The sequence below is a fragment of the Trichechus manatus genome, unplaced genomic scaffold (assembly GCF_000243295.1).
Source record: "Trichechus manatus latirostris isolate Lorelei unplaced genomic scaffold, TriManLat1.0 scaffold00058, whole genome shotgun sequence".
Lineage (NCBI taxonomy): Eukaryota > Metazoa > Chordata > Mammalia > Sirenia > Trichechidae > Trichechus > Trichechus manatus.
Genome location: NW_004443994.1, coordinates 7,491,009 through 7,515,579, shown reverse-complemented (window position 1 = coordinate 7,515,579; position 24,571 = coordinate 7,491,009). Strand labels below are relative to the sequence as shown.

The 24,571-nt window shown below is 36.8% G+C and overlaps 1 protein-coding gene across 3 annotated transcripts in view; it reads left to right on the top strand.

Annotated features, from left to right (window-relative positions):
• Positions 1–24,571, top strand: part of EVI5 (ecotropic viral integration site 5) — a 286,322-nt gene that overhangs the window by 237,856 nt on the left and 23,895 nt on the right. For all 3 annotated transcript variants that reach the window (XM_023733439.1, XM_023733437.1, XM_023733438.1), the window contains one exon: positions 11,671–11,766. In XM_023733439.1, the coding sequence (XP_023589207.1) occupies positions 11,671–11,766 (96 nt within the window). The remainder of the gene's footprint in view (positions 1–11,670; positions 11,767–24,571) is intronic.

The window sequence follows — 24,571 nt, the reverse complement described above, 5'->3', positions numbered from 1 at the left end:
ATGCTGAAGTACTTAGGAATGGAATGTCAGGACATTTATGTTCAAATGGTTCAGAAAAAATGTGTGTGCATGCACATATAGACATAGATGATAGAAAGAAAGCAAACGTGACAAAATGGTAATTTGTGAATATAGTTGAAAGGTATATGGGTATACTGTTATTTTAGCTATTCTGTGAATTTGAAAATTTTGAAAACTAAAAAGCAAGGGGAAATTATTGCAAGATGTAAATAATAGACTAGATGCTTTTATATTTGCCTGGTCTAGTGTACTTTCTAATACCTCAACTATGCATCTGGTACATTAATTGGGTGTATACTGGCTAAATTCTTCTTAAAAAAAAAAGAAGAAAGAAAACTTGTAAGCCTTGTCTGATTATATAGAGTATTATAAGCCCATGGCTTAAAATGCAGCTTTTGAAATCTGCTATCTTCCTGTGGCAAGATTGGGTAGGTTATAACCAGCATTAAAAACTTAAATAAATAAACAAGAATGTACTCCTAGGCATAACCACTACAATTCCTTTTTTTTTTTTTTTTTTTGTAATGAGTCTGGCTAAATTCATAGGTTTAAACAAGCTTGTGGTCCCTGTCTCTCTATTTCACCTCCACAGTATTTTTTTACAGTATGCACTGACCCCCACTTTTCTCCAAACGCTTGTTAAAAGCAACTCATATCTTAATCATCTTGGTTTTTCTGCCCTGTAACGTGCTGCTTAGAATTGTAAAGAAAACTTTTCACAGATTCTCTTTAATCTTCTAGCTTGGTGCACCAATACATTTAATTGTTTAACTTTTTAAATGATACGGCCAAGTGCAGTAGTTGCAGGTGAAGATAGCTGACTAAAATGTCCACTTTTTACTGTGACCGTATACACACACTATACAAATACGTAATCACTTTAATTTTCCTGTGGACCACAGCATTTACTGATTTTTCAATAAAATATAAGAGAACATATGATGCATCCTGCACATTCCATCTCTGCCTCATCCTTCTGATTACATCTCCCCATGGTGTTGGGGATAAAACAGGTGAGTGTGTCTGCCTGAGGTCGTTAATAAACAGTCCAGGTAGTTGAACACCAGAATCAACTACTATTAGTAAAATATACCTCTACACACATTTATGTGTTATAGTAGAGAACATAGCTTTTTTACTTTATCAGCCTGTTATCCAAAAAATAGGTTAGAGAATTGAAATCAGTATTTCCCTTCATTATTGCCATATTTCCTCATAGATATTGATGCTTTTAAATGTTTAAAGAATTATTTTGCTGGCCCCCAAATCTTTGTTTTTTTCTCCAGTCTTTAAAACATTTATCTTAGTCTTCAGTCAGGGGTCATAGGTGTGGAATTTTCTCAGATCCTAAACATTTTATTTAGTTCCTCATCATACATTACTAAACTTTAAAATAATATTTTCTGTTTGAGAGTTGGGTTAACCAAGAAAGGGATTTGAGTTCAAAACTGAGCCCACCTCTGTAGACAGGGAACTGACCAGCTGAAACTAACTTGGAAATAATGTGAAGTGAAACTGATAGCAGAATTGAAAGAAATTAATTTAAGGACCCTTGACAGTTTTCCTCTATTTTTGTTTTTAAATAGATTCACTCTGAGAATGTGGAGACTATTTGTAAATAAGTTTATGAGTCTTGGTCATTTACCACACTTACCATTGTGGTGGTAGTTGAATGAAATATTTATCTTTGTTATATGTAAGGTTATACTAAGTAAATTCTGTGAGATTAGACTTGCAAAATATTATTTGAGATCCTTAGGAAGTACGGTAAAAAGTATTTTATAATTGACATATAAATAGAATTTTGAATTCGTATTAAAAATAGTTAATTTTCAAAGGTAGTTAAAACCATTGCATTTCAAATGTAGGTGTCACACTGGCTGTGTCATAATCAGTTGTGTAGCTTTCAAAGTGTACTGATTTTCAAGCCCCATTCTCAGAGATTTAGAATTCAGTAGGTCAGGAATGGGATCCCGTAATGTATATGTTTACAAACCTCCCCAAGTGATTTTTCTCTGTAATTATCTTTGAGAATAACTGTTTTAAACATTTCCTGGGTTATGTTGTTTATATTGTTGTATTTATTTACTTAGCCATATATATATTTTTAAATATTTATCAGGTAGGATGTTGTTATTGCAGATAACTGAAAACCCAGTTCAAACTGGCTTAAATAATAAAAGGGATTTATTGATCTATGTAATGAAGAAGTCCCAGAAATAGGATGTGTTTCAGGAAAAGTTTGGTTTGAGCTCCAACGTGGTGTCCTCACCATGATCCCGAAGGCTCTGCCCTTCTCCTTGTCGTCATCATCAGGAGGTTTTCCTCATGGTGCTAAAATGGTTCATGAGAATCTGTACCCCATAATTTCTAGCACAAGTTCTGAGAGTCACACTGTTTGAGTAACAGTTCAACCAATCTTTGTGCAAAACAGATGGGATTGTCCTGTTTGGCTTGTTGTTGTTGTTAGGTGCCGTTGAGTCAGTTCCAGCTCATAGTGACCGTATGTACAACAGAACAAAACACCACCCGGTCCTGCACCATCCTCGCAGTTGTTGCTATGTTTGAGCCCATCGTTGCCGCCACCGTGTCAGTCTGTTTTGTTGAGGGTCTTCCTCTTTTTCACTGACTCTCTGCTTTACCAAGCATGATGTCCTTCTCCAGGGACTGGACCCTCCTAATAGCATGTCCAAAGTATGTAAGAGAAGTCTCGCCATCCTTGCTTTTAAGGAGCATTCTGGCTGTACTTCTTCCAAGACAGATTTGCTCATTCTTTTGGCAGTCCATGGTATATTCAGTATTCTTAACCAACACCATAATTCAAAGGTTTCAATTCTTCTTCAGTCTTCCTTACTCATTGTCCAGCTTTCGCATGCATATGAGGTGATTGAAAATACCATGGCTTGAGGCTGGTGCAGCGTAGTCCTCAGATTGACACCTGTGCTTTTTAATATATTCTTAAGGTTTCTTGCAGCAGATTTGCCCAGTGCAATGCCTCGTTTGATTTCTTGACTGCTGCTTCCATAGGCATTGATTGTGGATCTGAGTAAAATGAAATCCTTGACAACTTCAATCTTTTATCAGTTTATCATGATGTTACTTGTTGGTCTGGTTGTGAGGATTTTTGTTTTCTTTATGTTGAAGTGTAACCCATACTGAAGGCTATAGTCACTGATCTTCGTCAGTAAGTGCTTCAAGTCCTCTTCACTTTCCGCAAGCAAGATTGTGTCATCTGCATAACGCAGATTGTTAATGAGTCTTCCACCAATCCTGATGCCGCGTTCTTCTTCATATAGTCCAACTTCTCGGGCTATTTGCTCAGCGTACAGATTGAATAAGTGTGGTGAAAGGATACAACCGTGACACAAACCTTTCCTAATTTTAAACCACACAGTATCCCCTTGTTCTCTTTGAAGATTGCCTCTTGATCTATGTGCAGGTTCCACAGGAGCTCAATTAAGTGTTCTGGAATTCCCATTGTTCTTAATGTTATCCATGATTTGTTATGATCCTGACAGTTGAATGCCTTTGCGTAGTCAATAAAACACAGGTAAACATCTTTCTAGTATTATCTGTTTTCAACCAAAATCCATCTGACATCAGCAGTCCACTTCCTCTTCTGAATCTGGCTTGAATTTCTGGCAGCCCCCTATCAATGTACTGCTGCAACTGTTTTTGAATTATCTTCATCAGAATTTTACTTACGTGTGATATTGATGATATTGTTCAATAATTTCTGCATTCTCTTGGATCACCTTTCTTTGGAATGGGCACAGATATGGATCTCTTCCAGTCAGTTGGCCAGATAGCTGTCTTCCAAATCTCTTGACATAGAGGAGTGAGAGCTTCCAGCATTGCATCTGTTAGTTGAAACATCTCAATGCGTATTCCGTCAATTCCTGGAGGCTTGTTTTTCACCAGTGCCTTTAATGCAGCTTGGACTTCTTCCTTCAGTCCCATAGGTTCCTGATCATATGCTACCTCCTGAAATGGTTGAACATTGACCAATTCTTTTTATTCTGTGTATTCCTTCCATCTTTTGATGCTTCCTGCGTCCTTCAATATTTTGCCCATAGAGTGTTTCAGTATTGCAACTCGAGCGTTGAATTTTTTCTTCAGTTCTTTCAACTTGAGAAATGCCGACTGTGTTCTTCCCTTTTGGTTTTCTAACTGCGCGTCTGTGCACATTTCATTGTAATACTTTACTTTGTCTTCTCGAGCCACCCTTTGGAATCTTTTGTTCAGCTCTTTTACGTGATTATTTCTTCCTTTGGCTTTAGCTACTCTACATTTAAGAGCAGGTTTCATAGTCTCTTCTGACATCCATTTTGGTCTTTACTTTCTTTCCTCTCTTTTTAATGACCTTTTGCTTTCTTCACATATAATGTCCTTGATGTCATCCCACAACTTTTCTGGTTTTCAGTCATTAGTGTTCAGTGTGTCAAATCTCTTCTTGAGATGGTCTCTAAATTCAGGTGAGATATAGTCAGAGTTATACTTTGGCTCTCATGGACTTGTTTTAATATTCTTCAGCTTCAACTTGAACTTGAATATGAACAATTGATGGTCTGTTCTGCAGACATCCCCTGGCCTTATTCTGACTAATGAGCTTTTCCATCGTCCCCTTCCACAGATGTAGTCAATATAATTCCTGTGTATTGTATCTGAGAGTTCCACGTGTAGTGTATTTTTATGCAAATAACACGCGCCTTCTATGTTTGTTTGCCAACCGTGCCCTCCCAAAAAATTGGCACAGCGGTGCTTAGAAAAATACCTCATGGTGGGAGGGCGAGGTTGGCAAACAAACATAAAAGGGACACGTTATTTGCATAAAAATATGGTGTAGTCACCATTTATATTGTTGAAAAAAGATATTTCTAATGAATAGGCCGTTTGTCTTGCAAAATTCTATCATGCAGTCTCTGGTGTGTTTTCTGTCACCAAACCCATGTTTTCCAACTCCTGATCCTTCATTGGTAGGCTTGGACCCTGCCAATCAGAGCCTATCTGTGAGGTTAGGAGTGGGGGTATATCCAATTCTATGCCATTACGTAGAGGAGGAGAGAAAGGCAATTGAATGGATATGGAAGTAACAACCACAAACTCTTCTATAAAATATTACAGAGGTGAACTATAGCTCAGACTGTCCCAAAATTATATTCTATATTAATCAAGTCCTAATTTTTATGATTTAGTCATACTACTTTTCAGTTTGTTAAGCTTTCAATAAAATGTAAATAAGGTAATAACTATTTCTAGAGCAAAAGGTAGTTTCAAATGAAGAGTCATTAAATAATCTTTGGGAAATATGTATCTTTTCACTTAGCTAAGGGAAGTACAGTGTGAACCAGAGCTTACCTTTTTAGCAGATGGTGGAGGAAGGGAAGAATTAATTGTTTTTTATTGATGACTTTTTCTCCTAGTATTTTACTCTGAAATTTTTCAAACATAAAGAGTTGAAAGAATTATATAATAAACACCCATAAACCCACCACCTCCATTCCACAATTAATACTTTTATGTATTTACTGTATCTGTTGCCTGTTTGGATATTCATGTATTAATCATTCTAGCCATCTTACTTTTTTATACAGTTCAAAATAAATTACGGTCCTTGTTACACTTTACCCCCAAACACTTCACCAGACATACGATTAACTAGAGTTACTGGTGATGTTTTGATTAAAGGGCTCATATACAAAGCTTAAGGCCTTACTGTGAATCAGATTGTTAGAGACATGATAATGATAATTGATAAAATAATTATTCAGAGTTAGATCCAAGAGTGAATTTTATACTTCAACCCCTTACAAATGTTACTTTATGCACTTAATGTAAACTTTCACATACTGTGTGAAAAAGGTATCCATTTAAAGTCTGTTCAGTGAAATACAGAATACCACAATTGTTGATATATTGAGCTTCTTTTTCTTTACATTTGTTGCTTACCTAATAGTTGTGCTTAGGAAACCAGTGAACTGGCAATCAGTCGTTGTTATCAGCTAGACCAAAAGAAAACCTCAAGAAAATGCAGGTTCCTTGTAAATTTATTAGTGTAGCTGACATTTTCCCACCTGCTTATCAGAAACAACCATGTGGACACTGCTTGAAAATAGAAAGTTATAAAAATACTTATTAAAAAACATAAACATTAGATAATTGAATATCTCAGAAGTAAAATTAAATTGATACCACTTCTTAAAATAACTGTAGGTAATTGCTATATTTTTCTGCACTGTAAATATTCAGTTTTTACATTTTTAACGAGGATTCTAAAAAAACTTTGAATTAAGGTAGTTAAATAAGAGCCCACTCTTAGAACATAAAAGTCACAGATTTTTAGATAAAAGGTTATATATACATTTTAGTTTATTTGATGGCATTTAAGATAAATATCACTTTTTACTCCTACTTCTGAAATATTGGCTGTATTCTTTTAAGGCACACTGTAAATGGCAATGCCTAGTGCAAAGCTTCCCAACCGGTATGTCTGTCACATTGGTGTGCCACTAATATGTGACAAGTGCGCTGAGATAGTCATTGTCGCAGTCCGGGGGGTCACATCTAGAGCCTGGGGCTGCTTAGTAATCTTCCTCATTCCTCAGCTTACCTAGTGTGCCTTACGAGTTTTTATTTTTCTGTGTGTGTGTCCACAGAAGAGAAACAGTGGTTTAGTGAGCATAATAGTGTGACTTTTTATATGTTAGAGTTGCATAGACAAATCTAACATTAAGCTTTATAAAGTTATTTTGAAATCTGTAAAGGACAACTGTAAACAATTGGGTTTAATCCAATGTATAAAAAGTTTTTCTCTTTGAAATTCTACCTTATTTCTACAATAAATCAGAAGTTCAAGGAGCATCTTTATTTTAGTCACAAGATCTAAGAGAATTTCTTTGGAAAGATATTTACAAGCATCTTTCAGGATTTTTTGTTTTTTATAAGTTAAAAATGTTCCTTCTTTTTTATTGTAAAATGTCTTTGTTGCCCTGTTTTTTCATTAAATAGTCCCTTTCCTCCAAAGAAATCAAGATGCTATAACAAAATTTTTAGCTAAACCCTAATGAGTCCGACCTTCGAAGGAGTCATCTTTGGAGTCACTTGGTAGCTTTTTTGGAAAACATATGTAATGATATCTATTCTGCCAAACTCTTTTTTATCATTGCAAGTTTCTTTATAGGAAAGAGTAGGCATTAATTGTTACTGGTCGTTATTGTTGTTTAGTTGCCTTTGAGTATGTTCTGACCCCCTTTCAAACCTAAAGTCTTTTCTTTCTCGAACTTGTATCTTACAACCTTAGAGCTTAGCTTGTACTTTGTTATCTAACTTGCACAGAAAATTTCATGTCAGCCCATATGACATTATTGCTGTGGGGTGTCAAAAATTCCAAGAACTTTGCCTTCATTGGGTACCAGACACAAAGGTACCTTTCTCCAAACCTGATTCCAACCCACAGACATGTAGGCTTTCCATCTCATCCAAAACAGTTTCTTCCTAGAATTGGATTTCATTTACCATTTAATCAGGCATTTCAAGGAAGAAAATGTGATGTGACACCAAAATTATACAAAACAAAGCCACCAAAAAGTGCAGTTGAACAGATATATCCAAATGAGTGATTCTCATCAAGTTAGTCTCCTTTGGAAGTATATCTGCTCACTTACATTCTGCTGCCATTTCTCATGTCACATATGGGATTTGGAGAATACATTCTAGAAGAAGAATAGTTTCTTTTACATCAATGAATATTCTCCCTCTATATACTTTTTCTCTCTCCTATATTCTTCTCTTCTTTCCTGCTTCACTTACTCATTCACCCCTGCTTGATACCATCCTTTCCCACTTTGAGGATATATAGGACTAAGATAGCAAGTCTAGAGCCAAGGAAATCTTACGAGGAAACAGGCTGAATTTGGGTAGTGGATTCGTTAGTCTTTATTCTGTTAACCTTTTGTTCTTGTTCTGTGCCGTTGAAATACTTTATTTAAAAAGTGGGGTGATTAAAAATAAGATCTAGACATAAGTACACGTGTTTTTGGACAGCTACAAGTTAATGTGGATCATTAGCTTAGACATCTTTCATTTCATTTAATTTTCATATTGCAATTTGCATGTAAGTCGGCAGGAGCTGAAATAAGTATTCAAGTAAAGACATAAGACTTTGGCAACAAATCTAAGAAAGCTACTCTACTTGTGATCCTTTGCATAAATCTCCGTATACTCTTGTTTCTCATGTTCAGAATTGTGTAATTTAGGGTAAAAAATATATCAACTGTTAGCCAGTTCACTCAGTCTTTGATTCACATTTCCTCATCTATGGGGTTGTTGTTGTTAGTTGCCATCAAATAGGCTCTGACTCATGACAACCTTATGTATAACAGAACAAAAACATTGCCAAGCCCTGTACCATCTTCCTGATCGTAGGTATGTTTGAGCCCATTGTTGTGGCTATTGTGTAGTGCCTTCCAGCCTAAGAGACTCATCTCCCAGGACTATATTGGATAATATTCTGTTGTGATCCATAAGGTTTTCATTGGCTAATATTTGGAAAATAAAAAAGATCACCAGCCTTTTCTTCCTAGTCTCTCGTAGTCTGGAAGCTCTGCTGAAACCTGTCTAACATCGGTAACCCTGCTGGTATTTGAAATACCAGTGGCATAGCTTCCAGCATCTTAGCAACACACAGTCTATCACAGTATAACAAACTGACAGACAGCTGGTGGATCTATGAAGTAGGAATAATAATACTATCTGTCACAAAGTGTGGTTGTGATAATTACATTTAAAGGGCTTAGAACATTGTAAGCACCAATCTTTCTCCACCAGGGCTCCACAAGAGAATTAAGCCCTACAGAAAATGATTTGAGTGACTATTTTCTCATTTCTCCCAAAGATAGCACACGGTACCATTCTAGATGCATTGGAAGTAAGTTAAATCATTACATACAGTGGATGCTTTAGGCATTGGGGCTTAATTCCTTTGGGCAGCATCAGTTGAGAAGGGCTGATCAGTGTTCAGTATATGGTGGTGGTGGTGGTGGTTGTTGTTAGGTGCCGTGGAGTTGTTTCTGACTCATAGTGACCCTGTGCACAACAAAACACTGCCCGGTCCTGCACCATCCTCACAATTGTTACTGTGTTTGAGCCCATTGTTGCAGCCACTGTGTCAGTCCATCTCATTGAAGGTCTTCCTCTTTTTCGCTGACGCTCTACCTTACCAAGCATGATGTCCTTCTCCAGGGACTGGTCCCTCCTTATAACATGTCCAAAGTACATGAGACAAAGTCTCTCCATCCTTGCTTCCAAGGAGCACTCTGGCTGTACTTCTTCCAAGAAGTACAAGAACAAGCAAGTCTTTATTTGTTCTTCTGGCAGTCTATGGTATTTTCAATATTCTTCACCAACACCGTAATTTAAAGGCATCGATTGTTCTAATAGCTAATGGTAGCTATTATTATTTTTGTTACAAGTGACAGAAACTCCAGTTCAACCTGGTTTAAATCATAAAGGAATTTTATCAGTTTATGTAAATGAAAAGTCAGGTAGGAAAGATTTCTGAGGTGGTTTGACTAGGACTCTGAATTAATATCTGCTGTTCTTTGGTTTTGCCCTTCTTAAAGCTTAATTTAAAAAAAAGAATATATCTTTTCCTTAAATATGGGCTTATGGCTTAAGGTCATAATGTGTCTTTTGAATATATTTAAGAAGCCTAGCACATTTGGAATATTACCAAAAAAAAAAAACCAAACCCAATGCCATCGAGTTGATTCCGACTCATAGCGACCCTGTGGGACAGAAGTAGATCTGCCCTGTGGGGTGTCCAAGGATGTAAGTCTTTATGGAAGCAGACTGACACGTGTTTCTCCTGCGGAGCCACGGGTGGTTACAAACCACTGACCTTTTAGTTAGCAGCCAAGCGCTTTAACCACTGCTCCACCAGTGCTCCATTTAGAAATGGTAATTGTTAAATTAGACAGTACTTTGCCTAGGTGATTGTATGTGATATTCACGTGTTTAAATATATAAGAAAAGTTCTTAAAGCCTATAAAAGCTGTAGTTGTGTTTTTACGTCTATACAAACGCCAAAATTCCAGCAGTCTGAAAACAGCTTCTCCTAATCCATATTCCAATAAAAGTTTTTTAAGACTAGTTGCCCAGAAAAAAAAAAAAAAGGATGGGTGCTTATAGGATAACTTGAAAGGATTTGAAGAACAGACTAAAGGGTAGTTAGGGATGCTATCGAGGTACGTACAGAAGTGGAGACAGTTAATGCAGAAGAGCAGAGTTGTTGGAATGGTGCTCTGTCTCTGCTGTGAAGCTACCCATTCTGTTGCTGGAGCTGTTACAGTTCTTCCTGCCAAGGCCGTTAGAGGACAGTGTGGAAGAGGAAAGTGGAGGGCGAGCTTGGCTGCAGTCAGAGGACCAGACCAGATGGTGTCCAAGGTCCCTTCTTACTGTGAGTGATAAGATAGCATATGGACCTCCACATTGGAAAATGCTCTGCACTGCAATCCGTTATTCTCAAGGTGATAGTATAGGACCTAAGATACATTTTGAAAACTACTGTTAAAGAGCCTATAAATACTCAACACTAGAATAACTTTTACAGGAACTTCAAAGCTCTCTCAAATCAGAATGTGTATCTTTCTGCTCTCTATGTACTGATATAGAATGATCTTCAAGTTGTATTGTTGAGAGTTAATAGCAAAGTACAAAACTGTATATATTGTTGATGGTATGGGTGCAAATATGTGTATGCATAAACGTGTACAAAATGTCATGTATCTGTACAAAATGTCATGGGAAGACTACACTAAAAAATTATTAACAGTGGTTGTCCCATGAAAGGAAATTGGGTGGTTGGCGACTGTTGAAAGTAAGCCCCACCTCCTCTGGTATCAAGAGTTATTCAATAGTTTCTATAGATGTCTGTGGACTGCCTAATGATAAATAATCTGGAAATCACAATCACGACTTTGTTTTTACTATTTAGTAAGTTCTTTATCTAAAAAGTTCACATTTGTTTGCAAGTAGTGCAAGAAAAGTTAACCCCTCTCCTTCCCAATCTATATCCCTGGGAAATAGTCCCAACGTTGTTCTGGATCTGGTTCTTAGAATTAAGAGCACCTTTTAACCAGCTATCAGAGGAGACTCAGAGCTGTTCTCCCTTTTAAAAGTGATCTGGAGGACTTTTTTTTTTTTTTCTCCTTTCTCTGTTTCTCAAGCAAAAGCAGACCTCCCAGTGTAGCACTGGGCAGCTTACCACTAAGCATTGAATCTTTCAGGGTATGGATGGAGAATCATCTGCCCTCAAAACAACTTAATTGGCTACATCAGATAAACAGCTTTGAAATTTTAGGATAATTTTTTCATTAGCAGACCCTTTCAATTGCTTGATTTCTAAGAGTCCCTCAAAAGATATATTTTGTAAATTGCATTTATTGTAAACAACTCTAATTAAGCATTATTTATAAATATGCAGCATAGTTCACTTTGAATTATTTTTCAGAGATGGTTTGAGAATGGGATTTGTTCAGAATTCAGCCAGTCAAAGGATATGCACTTAATGCTGTCCTATAACTGAAATATTTGAGTACATGTTGTGAAAATTATCACTTGTTTTTACTTTGTTGTATTGTCACAAAACAGAAAGAAGAAGGAAAGCTTCAAGGACAGCTTAACAAGTCTGATTCTAACCAGTATATTAGGGAACTGAAAGATCAGATAGCAGAGCTGAATCATGAGGTAAGTGATAAATTCTGATCTTCACATATTTCTTTCTTCCTTCCTCTGTATTGTAACAACACTTCGTTACTGGTTTAAAACTCTTTTATGCTAAATATTTTCTATGAATCCTTGATGATAATTAATAAGAATATTCTAAAAGATAATCTTCTTTTTTATAAGATTTTTTTCTGTGCCAGTATTGAGGGTTTATTTTCCTTAAACCTCTCAATCACCTAGAATGATTATTTCCTTAAACCTCTCAATCACCTAGAATGATTATGTATTAATAATGTTTACATGGCATATGATTGTTTTATTGTGGTCTGAAAACTCTTGATAGTTGCCTCTGTGTCAAAATTACTTCAATTAAACTAAAATTTCCCTTATACTTATAAAATAAATTTGTGATATTTACCGTTGGGGGTAGAGGGAAGTCTTTTACTCTTGTCTTCTTTTTCTCCCCATGGTGGTATTACTGAGATTGCAAAAAAGGATACTTGCCTAATATCAGTTAACAGATTTCTTAGTATCTGAACACTTTTTAAACTGGCACTACCTTGAATCTGTGAGATTCGACTCATGAAATTTTCAGATAGTTTACTAAGTACTATACTGAGTAATTTAAATTATTTGAACTAATATGTTTTGAATAGAGAGACACTTTTTTTTGGTTAATGTGATTCTAGGTCAGTTTCCTTGTTCTTTTTTATTTTCTAATGATAAATACCTAGCTAAACACAAATGGAAAAACATGTTTCTTATTTTGAATTATTTATAAAATAATGTTTATTCACAGTGATCAGATCTGAAAGGGTAACCTAAACTTCATTTGTTTAAAAAAAGAAAGAAAAAAAGAAGAAAGAAGCTCATTTTGACCACTAAATGAATTTAAACCTCAAGGGAAAAGTTTGGACATTACCCTTTCCTGGTATTACATCCTTCAGTTCCCTTCAGTTAGGTCTGAGTGATTTGGGTAATACCTCCTGGAGGTAATAAATCTAAGAATAAATTCTGAATGAAGAAAGAACAAACCAAACATTAACAAAAATGATTAATCTTAAAGGTTTAATTTAATTGGTTGGTCCTGAGTTTTCAGGTAGTTTCTATAAATATTGGTTTTCAGCCATGATAATATTTGAGGGATTCAAGGTATTGTATAATTATTACTTATTTGCATGTATTTTTTGCTACAGTCTGTTTTGGTCCAGTGCCATGTATGAAAAAAATGTTACAAACAAGTATGTTCTAGAAATCCTTATTCTTTTGAGAACCCTAGGAACTATTCCTGTGTTTAAAAGTATTCCCAAAGGAAATTGTGTCTAAAATAAAGCAAGCTCCCTCTTAAAATTTTGACTTCTAGTGATAAGGAAACTTGAATATTGCTGAATTAAGAGAAGTATATATAGGTTGACTTTATCTCTAAAACTTGTCTAAAAATGAGTCAGCAAACATTAATTTTGCCTGCCATCTACCTTGACTACAAATAAGGATAATTTCCTCATGAAGACTGTCAAAAAATAGTTCACATGAAGTTTAACTTTGGTGTATATTTTTCATGTATGATCTGTGAAAGCCATCTCTTATCCTATACACACGTGAAAAGAAAATTAATCCACAGGCTTGAGTTTTCTACCGTTAAAGAACCTCATTGTGCAAATTAAAGACTAGAAAAGTGTGGTGTTTGTGATGAGATGTTAATTGTGCACTGCAGGGTAGGCCAGAGTCCTGAGCATAAGCAGGCATCAGTAAGAAAACATAGTAGAGAGGTGAGGTGAGTACAGTACAGCTGGGGACAGAACAAGTAAGGGTTCAGTGGTGAGAGTGAGCATGGGGTTGGGAGTACAGAGGAGGCCAGATTTGACTGAAGGATTAATGTGACCAAGGTGTAGGAAATAAGAGTAGACTGAATAGACCAGCTTTGTAGAGGGTTAAAAAAAGGTGTCAAATGTTTTGTTCTAGCGTTTTCATTCTTGTGATATACCACTTCACGATGAAAAAGAGACAAAGTCATTCTGATCTCTCCAATTTAATATTTGCCTGCAAGCTAAAATTTACCAGAATATTTGGCTTTCAATATAAAAATTTATTTTGAACTATTAATATTGTATTTGAGCATGTGACTGTTAATAGTTATTTTGTTAGCTCATTCTTGTACTTCTCTAAATGTCAAAGGAAATATTGAGACAAACTTTGCAGATTCATCTTCCTGAAGACATAGCAGTGTTGTACATATTATAGCCACTATAACCACTTAGCATAGTTGGCTGTATGAAATAGTAAAGAAGATTAAGCAAGTTATTTTTAATGAATTACTGAATATCTTGTTGGCCTGTGAAATAATAATAGTTACTATTAGAGTACCCACTATGGGCCAAGCATTGTGTCAGACATTTTATTATTACTGACCCTCATAACAATCTCACATGAAGGTAGTATTGTTCTCAGTTGCGTGAATATAGAAACTGAGACTCACCATGATTAAGTTACTTGTCCAGGGTTGTACAAGTAGTAAAGGTTGAGCCGGCGTTGAATACAGTGCAGCCTGTTCTCTTGTGTGCTTATTAAGTAGACTTAGATAAGAAAACATGTTATTCATCTTAAAATCTTGACGGTGGCAATTAATGACAGTATTTTAGCTATGTAGTTCCTCACTGACACATTAATCTGCATCCCAGTAAGTGAATTCTGCAATTGACTTAGCCACAAGAACTCCCCATTTCTCCCTGCTGGCATTGCACATGGGAATTTACCTTCCCTTCTGTTGCTTACTAGTGATCCGTCTTAGTGCCTTCTCTGACTCCCAAACCCTGCAATTCCTACCCTCACCACCTGACTAATTTCACTTCTAATTTTATGTACTTCCCACAGAAATTTTTAATTTTGAGCCTCTTAACCTCTGCCAAGACCATCACAGAAGCCATTGTGGAAACCCTGATGCCCCAGACCTGGCAAGAGCGGTGGTTGAATTCTCCCCCATTTCCCACATCCGGTCCCCATGGCATACATAGGAAAGGACCTTGGTCCTCAATTTAAGTGATTTCCTTACCCTGTCCTCCTCACCTCCTTTCCTCCCACCATCCATCGTCAGAGAATCTACTATGTATAGTAGGCACTTGGCTTAGAACTGAAGATAAAAAAAAAGACTGAAGCATAGTCCATGCCTTGCTGGAGCTCACATTCTAACAATGGCGATAGGTTTACAAATAAACAAATAGCAATATAATACAAAAAGTATAGCAGTAAAATAATATAGTAGCTACCATTCATTTAACAACTGTACTGTGCCAGACACTGTACTGTTATATTTCTATTATTTCCTTAATCTTCCTAACAGTCCTATGAAGTAGGTAGCATCATTATTGTTCACATTTTACACTGACAAAACTGAAGTTCAGGGAGGTTAAATAACTCCTCACAGTCTTACACTAGTCAGTGGTAGTGGTGGGATTTTAGTTTAGGCTATATGTCTCCAAGCCCGTGACCTTAATCACCATATGCTATATAGCAGCCTTAAAAACATACAGGGGTATATGTTTCAAGAAGTGATTTGAAGATGTTTTTGAAATACAGATTATATTTGTTCACTTTTCTTGATGGTGTTGTGATGTTTGTGGTTCCGATAGATGTTATAGGAGCAGGTAAATTTATTCCAGACTAAGGATAGTTCACTTATACTAAAATTTAAATATTTCTCCATTAAACAGCTTTACTAAATTTTATGATGGTCTAATAAAATAGTTTTAGTGTACCTTATATCCTTAAAATCTCACAAAACTAATTCTAGTTCTATTTGCTTAGTAGCTTTTCTGTGTAAATTTTCCATTTTTAGTAATCTTTCTATGTGGTAGCCACTAAACCAGGTGTATGCACATATTGAATGATTATTTTAATCTTAAGGTTATCCTGTGAAAACTATTATTCTTCCCATTTTTTAGGATCAGAGAGACTAAACAACTCATTCAAAGTCACATGATTCATAAGTGGCAGAAACTGGAATTCCGGATCAGGACTTTCGGTTAGACTGCAGTGTACTAAACTAGAAAGAAATGAAAGCAAAACAAATTATCTGTGTTTAAAGAAAGGAAAAAAAAAAAGACCTTTAAAGCATTTTTATTTATTAATACCGTTGCTTGCTCCAGATAGGATTACGGAAGTTTGTAAATGCTGCAAACTATCAAACTACAATTTTGTGAGGAAAAAATAAAGCAACTGTAGGAATGGAAGCATGCATGGTATGCAAAAATGCACACCACAGAAGTATCTGTGTTTTTGCCATAAGTGGGCCTCAAACTTGGCTCCAAGGTTTTCGGCAATCAACATAAAAGGGAAAACCTGTTTACTTAAACATTTCAGGGTATCTAAGTGATAAAAATGGGGGCAATGGTGGTTCAGTGATAAAACTCTTGCCTTCCTTGCCTTCCATGTGGGTAGAACTCGTGCCTTCCTTTATTTTCTTTTAGAATAGAACTCTTGCCTTCTATTCCTGGCCAACGCACCCCATGCTCAGCGACTGCCCTTCTGTCAGTAGAGGCTTGTGTGTTGCTATGATGCTGAACGGGTTTCAGTGGAGCTTTGAGACTAAGATGGACAAGGAAGAAAGCCCTGATAATCCACTTCTGAAAATTAGCCAGTGAAAACCCTATGGATCACAGTGGTCTGACCCACAGCCAATCATGGGGATGGCACAGGACTAAGCAGTGTTTCGTTCCCTGGTGCATGGGGTCGCCATGAGTCAGAGGCCAACTTTAAGGCAGCTAACAACAGCAATGTGATAAAAACATACCAGTTGGTAGGGAGAGCCACAACTGTTCTAATACTAAGGCCAAACAGCAATTTCTCCATTGCTTCTTCAGAAACAAGACCTTCTAGTAGGATTTCGCCAGCTATATCTTAACATTCTATAAAAGAGTTGATTCATAATCATAAAAATGGAGCAATTTGAAGAACAGACACTTTTGTATAGAAGTATAACATACATTCGCAAAAGTGGCCAGGTCAAAAGTTTACAGCGCAATAAATTATCACAAAGTAATCACACCTATGTAACTACCACCCAAGTCCAAGAAATAGACCCCCAGAGCCCCATTCATACTCTCTCCCAACCACTACTCACTCCCTCCTCCCTCAGAGTAACCATGATCTTGACTTCTAACAGAATAGTTTACCTTTTTGAACTTTATATGTCTTTGCAGTATGTAGTCTTTTATATTTTGCTGTTTTTGCTCAACGTTGTGAAATTTAACCATGTCATTTTAACATGTAATTGTAGGTTTCTCATTTTTATTGCTGTACAGTCTTCCTTTAAGTAAATATACAAGTTTTGTTTCTATCTATTCTATTGTTGATGAACATTTGGATTGTTTCCAGTTTGTTCTTTTATGAACATTGCTGCCAGTGAACTTTCTTGTGCATGTTGCTGGGTCACAGGTATAAGTTCAACCATTATATAGACTGGGAAAGAGTTTTCCAAAGTGGTTCTGCAAATTTACTCCCTCAAGCAGTGAAAAAAGTTCTTATTGTTCTGCATCCTCATCAGTACATGAGATTGTTATCTTTCTAATTTTAGCTGTTTTTGTGGCTGTGAAGAGGTTTCTCATTATGGTTTTAATATGCGTTACTCTGATTACTATTGAGACTGAGTACCTTTTCCCCAGCATCTAGAACAATGTTGACATGTAATAGGTACTCTGTAAAAATGTTTTAATGAGTAAATGATGTTCTTGAAGGGTTTTGCTGACGAGGTAACATACAAGCTGAGATAGGAATGTTAAAAAGTGTCCTGATGTATGAAAATCCATGGAAAGAACAGTCCAGGCAGAAGAAACAACTGGCATAAAGACTCCAGAATGAAAATGAAGTGCCCTTATTTGAAAACCCACACTAGTGTGGCTGGAGTGTAGTGGAGGATGGGACAAATGGTGTGAGTTAAGATTAGAGAGATAGAGGGGGGCAGATCATGTATAGTGCTTTGTAAGTCAGGATAAATAGTTTGGGTTTTATTCATATGGAACCCTTTGGATGGTTTTAAGCAAGGAGTGATGTGATCTGATTTGCCCTGCCTGCTGTGTGATGAATTGATTGTAGGAGGGCAAGAATGGAAACAGGGAAATTAGTTAGGAGGCAGTTACAGTAGTCCAGGTAAGAGCAAGTGTGGCTTAGAAGGATAGAAGAAGTGAAGGTGTTAGCAATGTGGATGTATTAGAAGTATGTTTTAGAGGTAGAGAACTTGCTGATGGACTGTATGAAGGGCAAGAGAAAAAGAAGTCAGTGGCTCTAGAGACTTTTGGCTTGAGCATTCGAGTGAATGGTTGGTGCCATTTACTGAGATTGAGGAAGGGTAGAAGATCAAGAGCTCTGTTTTGTTTATGTTAAGGTCGAAATTCTGTTCAACATTCAAATAAAGATATCAGGTAGGCAGTGGATATGTGAATCTGGAGTTCCAAGGAGAGGTTAGGGCTAAAAGTAAAGATGTAGTTGTCATTGGCATGTAAATAAAGGTCCCTCGGTGGCACAGACATTTTGCGCTTGAATACTAACCTAAAGGCTTGCAGTTCAAACCCACCCAGCAGCACCTCAGAAGATAGTCCTGACGATCTGCTTCTGTAAAGATTACAGCCAAGAAAACCCTATGGAGCTCAGTTCTCGTGTTTAACACGTGGGGTTACCATGAGTCGGAACTGATGCGAGAGCAGTTGGGTTTGGTTTTTCTTCTTTCGGTTGGCATATAAATGACACTTGTATAGAAAGAGAACGGGGTCCAGGAGCAAGTTCTGAGTCACTCGCAACCTTTAAAGTCAAGAGAGAAGAACCAGCAGAGGAGACCAAAACCACCACCAGTGAGATAGGTGAAAAACCAGAGAATTGGTGACAGAGGCCCCAGAAGGAAGACTTTCAAGAGGGAGCATTTTGGCATCATTTATTTTAATTATATATTTTAAACTTCCCTGATCCTTGTGAAGAATGAACTTACCGAGAAAGAAAGATTTCTTCAGCTTCTTTCACCATGTGCAAGAATGATGCATGATTTAGGAAAGAACTTGAGAGGAGGAATGATCTGTCACTGAACAATTACTCACGTACCCTTTCTAAAGAAATCAGAGAAATGTAAGCTACTTCACTATAAGGCTGGCAAAAAAAGAACTATTATAGGATGCTATAAACAGCCCTGGTGGTGGAGTGGTTAAGCACTTGGCTGCTAACCAAAAGGTCAGCAGTTCGAACTCATCAGCTGCTCCACAAGAGAAAGATGTGACAGTCTGCTTCCGTAAAGATAACAGCCTTGGAAACCCTATGGGTCAGTTCTACTCTGTCCTGTAGGGTCACTACGAGTCAGAACCAACTCGATGGCAGTGAGTTTGATTTTTGGTTTATAACACGTACAACCCAGGTAGGTAAACCAACTTTCTTTGTAGGCATAACCAGTGTGCTGTTTTCTGGTATCCAGAAGATCTTCTGTCATTCTGTCTCCTTTGTTGAATAGGCAGTTTTTTAAGTTAAATCCCTATAAGTTACACGAATCTTCTTTTGTTATTTCAACCTGCTAAATAGACAATTAGGAGTTTGAGTAAATAAATGGAAATCTAAACAAAGCCCTTACTGAAGTTGGCTTAGAAAACATTTATATGTGAGTACTCTAAGTTTTTAAATTCTGATAACTCAGTTTATGTACACCTGAGCTATAGATTTAATTAAATACCTACCAAAAAGTATTTTTTTAATGTCCTGAACATTCTTCATATCATTTTCAATACAACAGAAGGAAACACTGCCCAGTCCTGTGCCATCCTCACAGTGGTTGCTATGTTTGAGACCATTGTTGCAGCCATTGTGTCATTCCCTCTCATTGAAGATCTTCCTCTTTTTCGCTTACCCTCTGCTTTACCAAGCATGATGTCCTTCTGCAGAGACGGGTCCCTGCTGATAACATGTCCAAAGTACGTGAGACAGTCTCACCATCCTTTTTCCTAAGGAGCATTCTGGCAGTCCTTGGTATATTCAGTGTTCTTCGCCAGCACCATAATTCAAAGGCATCAGTTCTTCTTTGGTCTTCTCTATTCATGGTCCAGCTTTCGCATGCGAATGAGGCAATTGAAAATACCTCGCTTCGGTCAGGTGCACCTGAGTCCTTGAAGTGATGTCTTTGCTTTTTAACACTTTATTTTACCTTGCTAAGATACTGAGGAACAGCTATAAAAGTAGGAGGGAAACCAGTAGAGAGGGACACATCTGAAACCAAAGAGAGAGAGAGAGACTTCCCCTGCTCAGTTTGTTTTTAGTGTGTGGTACTGAAAATAGCATTCATAGAGATTGATCTGGTGGTTGAGGGTAAAGCTTTCTTAATCAAACAAGAGGAAATCCATAAAATACAACCTACTTCCTTGATTATGTTTTGAAATAGTTTGAATTATGTTCTTTTTGAGGCATTGGTCCAAAAGATGCATTTCAAAGCCAAATTGAAGCTTTTCAGTCTAACTTACTTTTGTTGTCATCCACTAGGCTTCCTAGGCACTTGTTTTTTCAGGGCTCTATATTCTTAAATATTGAAGTCCAGGCTCTTCAAATAAGCCAGTACTTTGATATACAGTCAATCATTTACAAAATACTTTTCTTTTACATTTAATAATTCAATTTTTAAATGATACTTTTAAAAGAAGCACTAACATAATATTGACAGTTTTTCAAAATAGGCACATTTGAAAATGTGATCTGCTAACTTACTGTCAATTAAAGGGAAATTGATAGCTCTCTCAGATTTACAAAAACTAAAAGTTTTAAATTGTGGTTGTAAGTCTTTAGTGCAGTAAATCATGTGCTTTTCATGGGCCATATCTCACAACTGCAGTTGTACATAAGATAATGAGATTTTCACTCCCCACAGGCTGGACAGCTGAAAATGTCATACCTATAGTACGTGTCAAAGACTTAGTGCTACTTTGCTGCCTGTCTGATTTAACTTGTTGTGGTCAGTCTGAGGAACCTGTGATATGATAAGATAGCATTCATGAGGTCATGTGGTTTGCAAGTACCCAATCTTAACTGAGCAGCCTGTGAATACCTCAGGATGAGGAAGAGTGGGATACAGACCTTGTCTGTTTGAAAGCTTATTTTGTGTTCAGTGACAAAATAGTGTGGATGTGTGGGTATGTGTGTATATTATATATTTAAAGTAATATTCTACCACCAGAAGTTAGCTTTAATTTCTGGGGGGAAAAAGTGAATACTACAAATGGATTCATCTCCTTTTACCTAATACGTTAGTCTAAAGCATTAGAGTTTTTATTGCAAATATTTTTCTTCCTATTTAAAATTAAACTATAAGAGGTAGCCACTATTTCTTTCTCTGCTGAGGAGAAAACTGGATGGAGAAGATGAACATTGCTGATAAAATTTTTTTATCAATCATAAGTTATTTATATTTTTCCTAAGTAGAAATTACTTACTTTCAATCTGGCAACTTCTTCATTATACCCACAAAATGATTTTTTTTTTAAATGTAACATCTTTATTCACCTATACAGTTCACCCATGTAAAGTGTACAATTCAGTGGTTTTTAGTATATTCATGGTGTCTGCAACCATATCACAATCAATTTCAGAATATTTTTATCAGTCCAGAAAGAAAACCCATACCCCTTAGCAGTCATTCCCCATTTCTCTCCAAACCCTTTAGCCCTAGGCAACCACTAATCTGCTTTCTGTTTCTATAGATTTCCTTATTCAGGACATTTTATATAAATGGAATTATATAATGTACGGTTTCTGTGAGTGGATTCCCTTAGCATGATGTTTTCAAGGTTCATCCACGTTGTAGGATGTGTCAGTACTTTGTTCCTTTTTATTACTGAATAATATTTCATTGTATGGATATACTACGTTTTATTCATTCATCAGTTAATGGACATCCAAGTTGTTTCTACTTTTTGACTATTGTAAACAATGCTATTGTGAACACTCTCATGTTCAAATTTCTATGTGGACATGTGTTTTCATTTCTCTCAGGTATATACCTAGGAATAGAATTGCTGGGTCATGTGGTAACTCTTCATGTTTAACTGTTTGAGAATCTACCAAATTGTTTTCCAGAGCAGCTGTACCATCTTACATTCCCAACAGCAGTGTATGCGGGTTCCAGTGTTTCCGTATCTTTGCCCATACTTAGCTCTCTTTTAGATTATAGCCATCCTAATGGGTATCTCATTGTGGTTTTGATTTGCATTTCCCTGATAACCGATGATGTTGAGTATCTCTTTTTGTGCTTCTTGGCCATTTATATCTTCCTTGAAGAAGTGTCTGCTCAGGTCCTTTGCCCATTTTTTAATTGGGTTATTCATCTTTTTATTATTGAGTTCTAAGTTTTTTATATATGCTAGACACACATCACTTATCAGATATGATATCTGATTTTTAAATTTCTTTCTTTAAGGTGTTTCTAAAACTAGAGTAATTTCTTTATGACTAGAATGGTTTTCAGGCTTACTTCTGTAGAGCACTAAATGATAAAGTAGGTGACTTTCAAGATGAAGCCTCTTTTCATAAGAAAATGAAATGAGACGTATTTAAAAATTCATGGCCTTAGGTCTGACACCAAAATCACAAGCAACAACATAAGAAAAAATAAATTGGACATATCAAAATTGAAAACTTTTTTGTTTCAAAGAACATATCAAAAACTGAAAAGATTACTCACAGCGTGGGAGAAAGATTTTAAAATGCTGTATCTGATAAGGGACTAAAGGTAAAGGAAGTGAGAAGGTAGTAAAAAGGATCGAAGTACTGACACGTGCTGCAACATGGATGAACCTTGAAAACATTCTGCTGAGACATTGTGCCATGCTAAATGGAACCAGTCACAGAGACCACATATTGTATGATTCTGTTTATATTAAATGTCCAGAATAGGGAAATCTATAGTGACAAAAAGTAGATTGGTGGTTGCCTAGGCCTGGGAGTCATGAGTTTAGAGAGAAATGGGAAGTAATTGTTAATGGATATGGGTTTTGTTTTGAGGGTGACAGAAATGTTCTAAAATTGATTGTGGTGATGGTTTTACAACTCTATGGATATACAAAAAGCCATTGAATTATACACTCTAAATGGGTGAAGCGTATGTTATGTAAATTATATCACAATAAAACTGTTTAAAAAAATTCATAGTCTTCTAGAGAATTTCCTAACCTGAGGTTCATAAATTGAGTCCATTAAATTGTTTGCAATTTTGTGTGAAACATATGTATGCATCTTTTGAGGGATAGGTTCATAATTTTATCATGTTTCTTAGGTGAGCTGACAGACTTCTCAAACAATTTAAGATCACTGTTATTGAGCCATTATGTGGGACCATGGTACTTAGCAGTTGTTGTAACATAACATATGGATGACAGACTTGAATGAATTAACTTTCTTGATTTTCTGTTAACTCTGTTCACCATCCTGCATTCCAGTTTATTTGTAAATGTTTAGGTAGTTTGTGTCTACCTATGTAGACAGTACAGGACCTAGGAAAGTACTTGGTATGTAGTAGACACTCAGTAAATAATAATGAATGAACATTATGAAAAACTTGTCCATGCCTAACACACCAGACTTGTTAGCAGAATTTAAGAGCAGCGACTCGAGCCAGAATAACAGCGTACGAATCCCAACTACATCACTTTCTAACTGCATAACTTAGGGCAAGTTAATTAACTTCTGTGTTTCAGCTACCTCTTGGGGGTTATTGTTGAGGATTATTGTTGTCGTTAGCTGCCATGGAGTATGGAGTCAGCCCCCAACTCGTGGCAGCCCCATGCACAGCAGAACAAAACACCCAGTACTGTGCTATCCCCATGATGGTTGTGGGTCGAACCATTGTGATTCATCGGGTCTTCACTGGCTGATTTTCGGAAGTAGATCACCAGGCCTCCCCCCGTAGTCCATCTTTGTCTGGAAGCTCCTCTGAAACCTGTTCAGCATCATAGTAACACACACATCACCACTGACAGACGGTTGGTGGCTGTGCATGAGGTATAATCAAACTCAGGTCTCCCTCATGGAAGATGAGAATTCTACCACTGAACCACCAGTGTCCCCATTTGTGAGGATTAAATTAATATTTGAAAAGCACTTGGAACAGTGCCTGGAACATAGTAAGGGCATAATTATTTTTATGCCAGCTGTACCACAGAAACACATGTACACATAGAGTCATAATATGGTATTATGAATTATTAAATCAATCTGATGACATTACTCCCATGCTTCAGTTACTCTGCCGTAGCCTTCATGATCAAGTTCAGACACCTTAGCATGGAATCAGATTCTTCATAGTGTAGTCTCTGCTTCCCTCTACAGTTTCATCTCTCACTCTGAGACTTATATCCAGCTACACCAAACCACTTGAAGTTCCCCACTACATGACACATTCTCTGGCTCCCAGGACTTTTCACATGCCACCTGTGCCTGGATTTCCCCTCCCTACACCTGCTCGTAGTTTAAGACCCAACTCAAGCTTCATCTTCTTACTCCTTCCCTAAGAAGATTCTCTCATCTACTCAATGTACTGCTTCTACTGTGGGCCTGCGTGACACTTAATGTGCCATCTGGGAGTCAGCTGTTTGGGTATCTTCTCCCCCTCAAAAAATTTAACTCACTGAGAGCAGAAGCCTAAACCTGTTTGTCTTTGCCTTCTCGGCATTTGGTACAGTGCTTGTTACCTAAGGCTCAGTGCACATTTGGTTAAGCAGTTAGGTGAACTGACGAAACCTGGGATTGTTAGAGAACAATTAACTTTTAACAGGATTCAAGACAGAAAAGAAATACTTCATTTTCATTAAGGTGTTTTGCT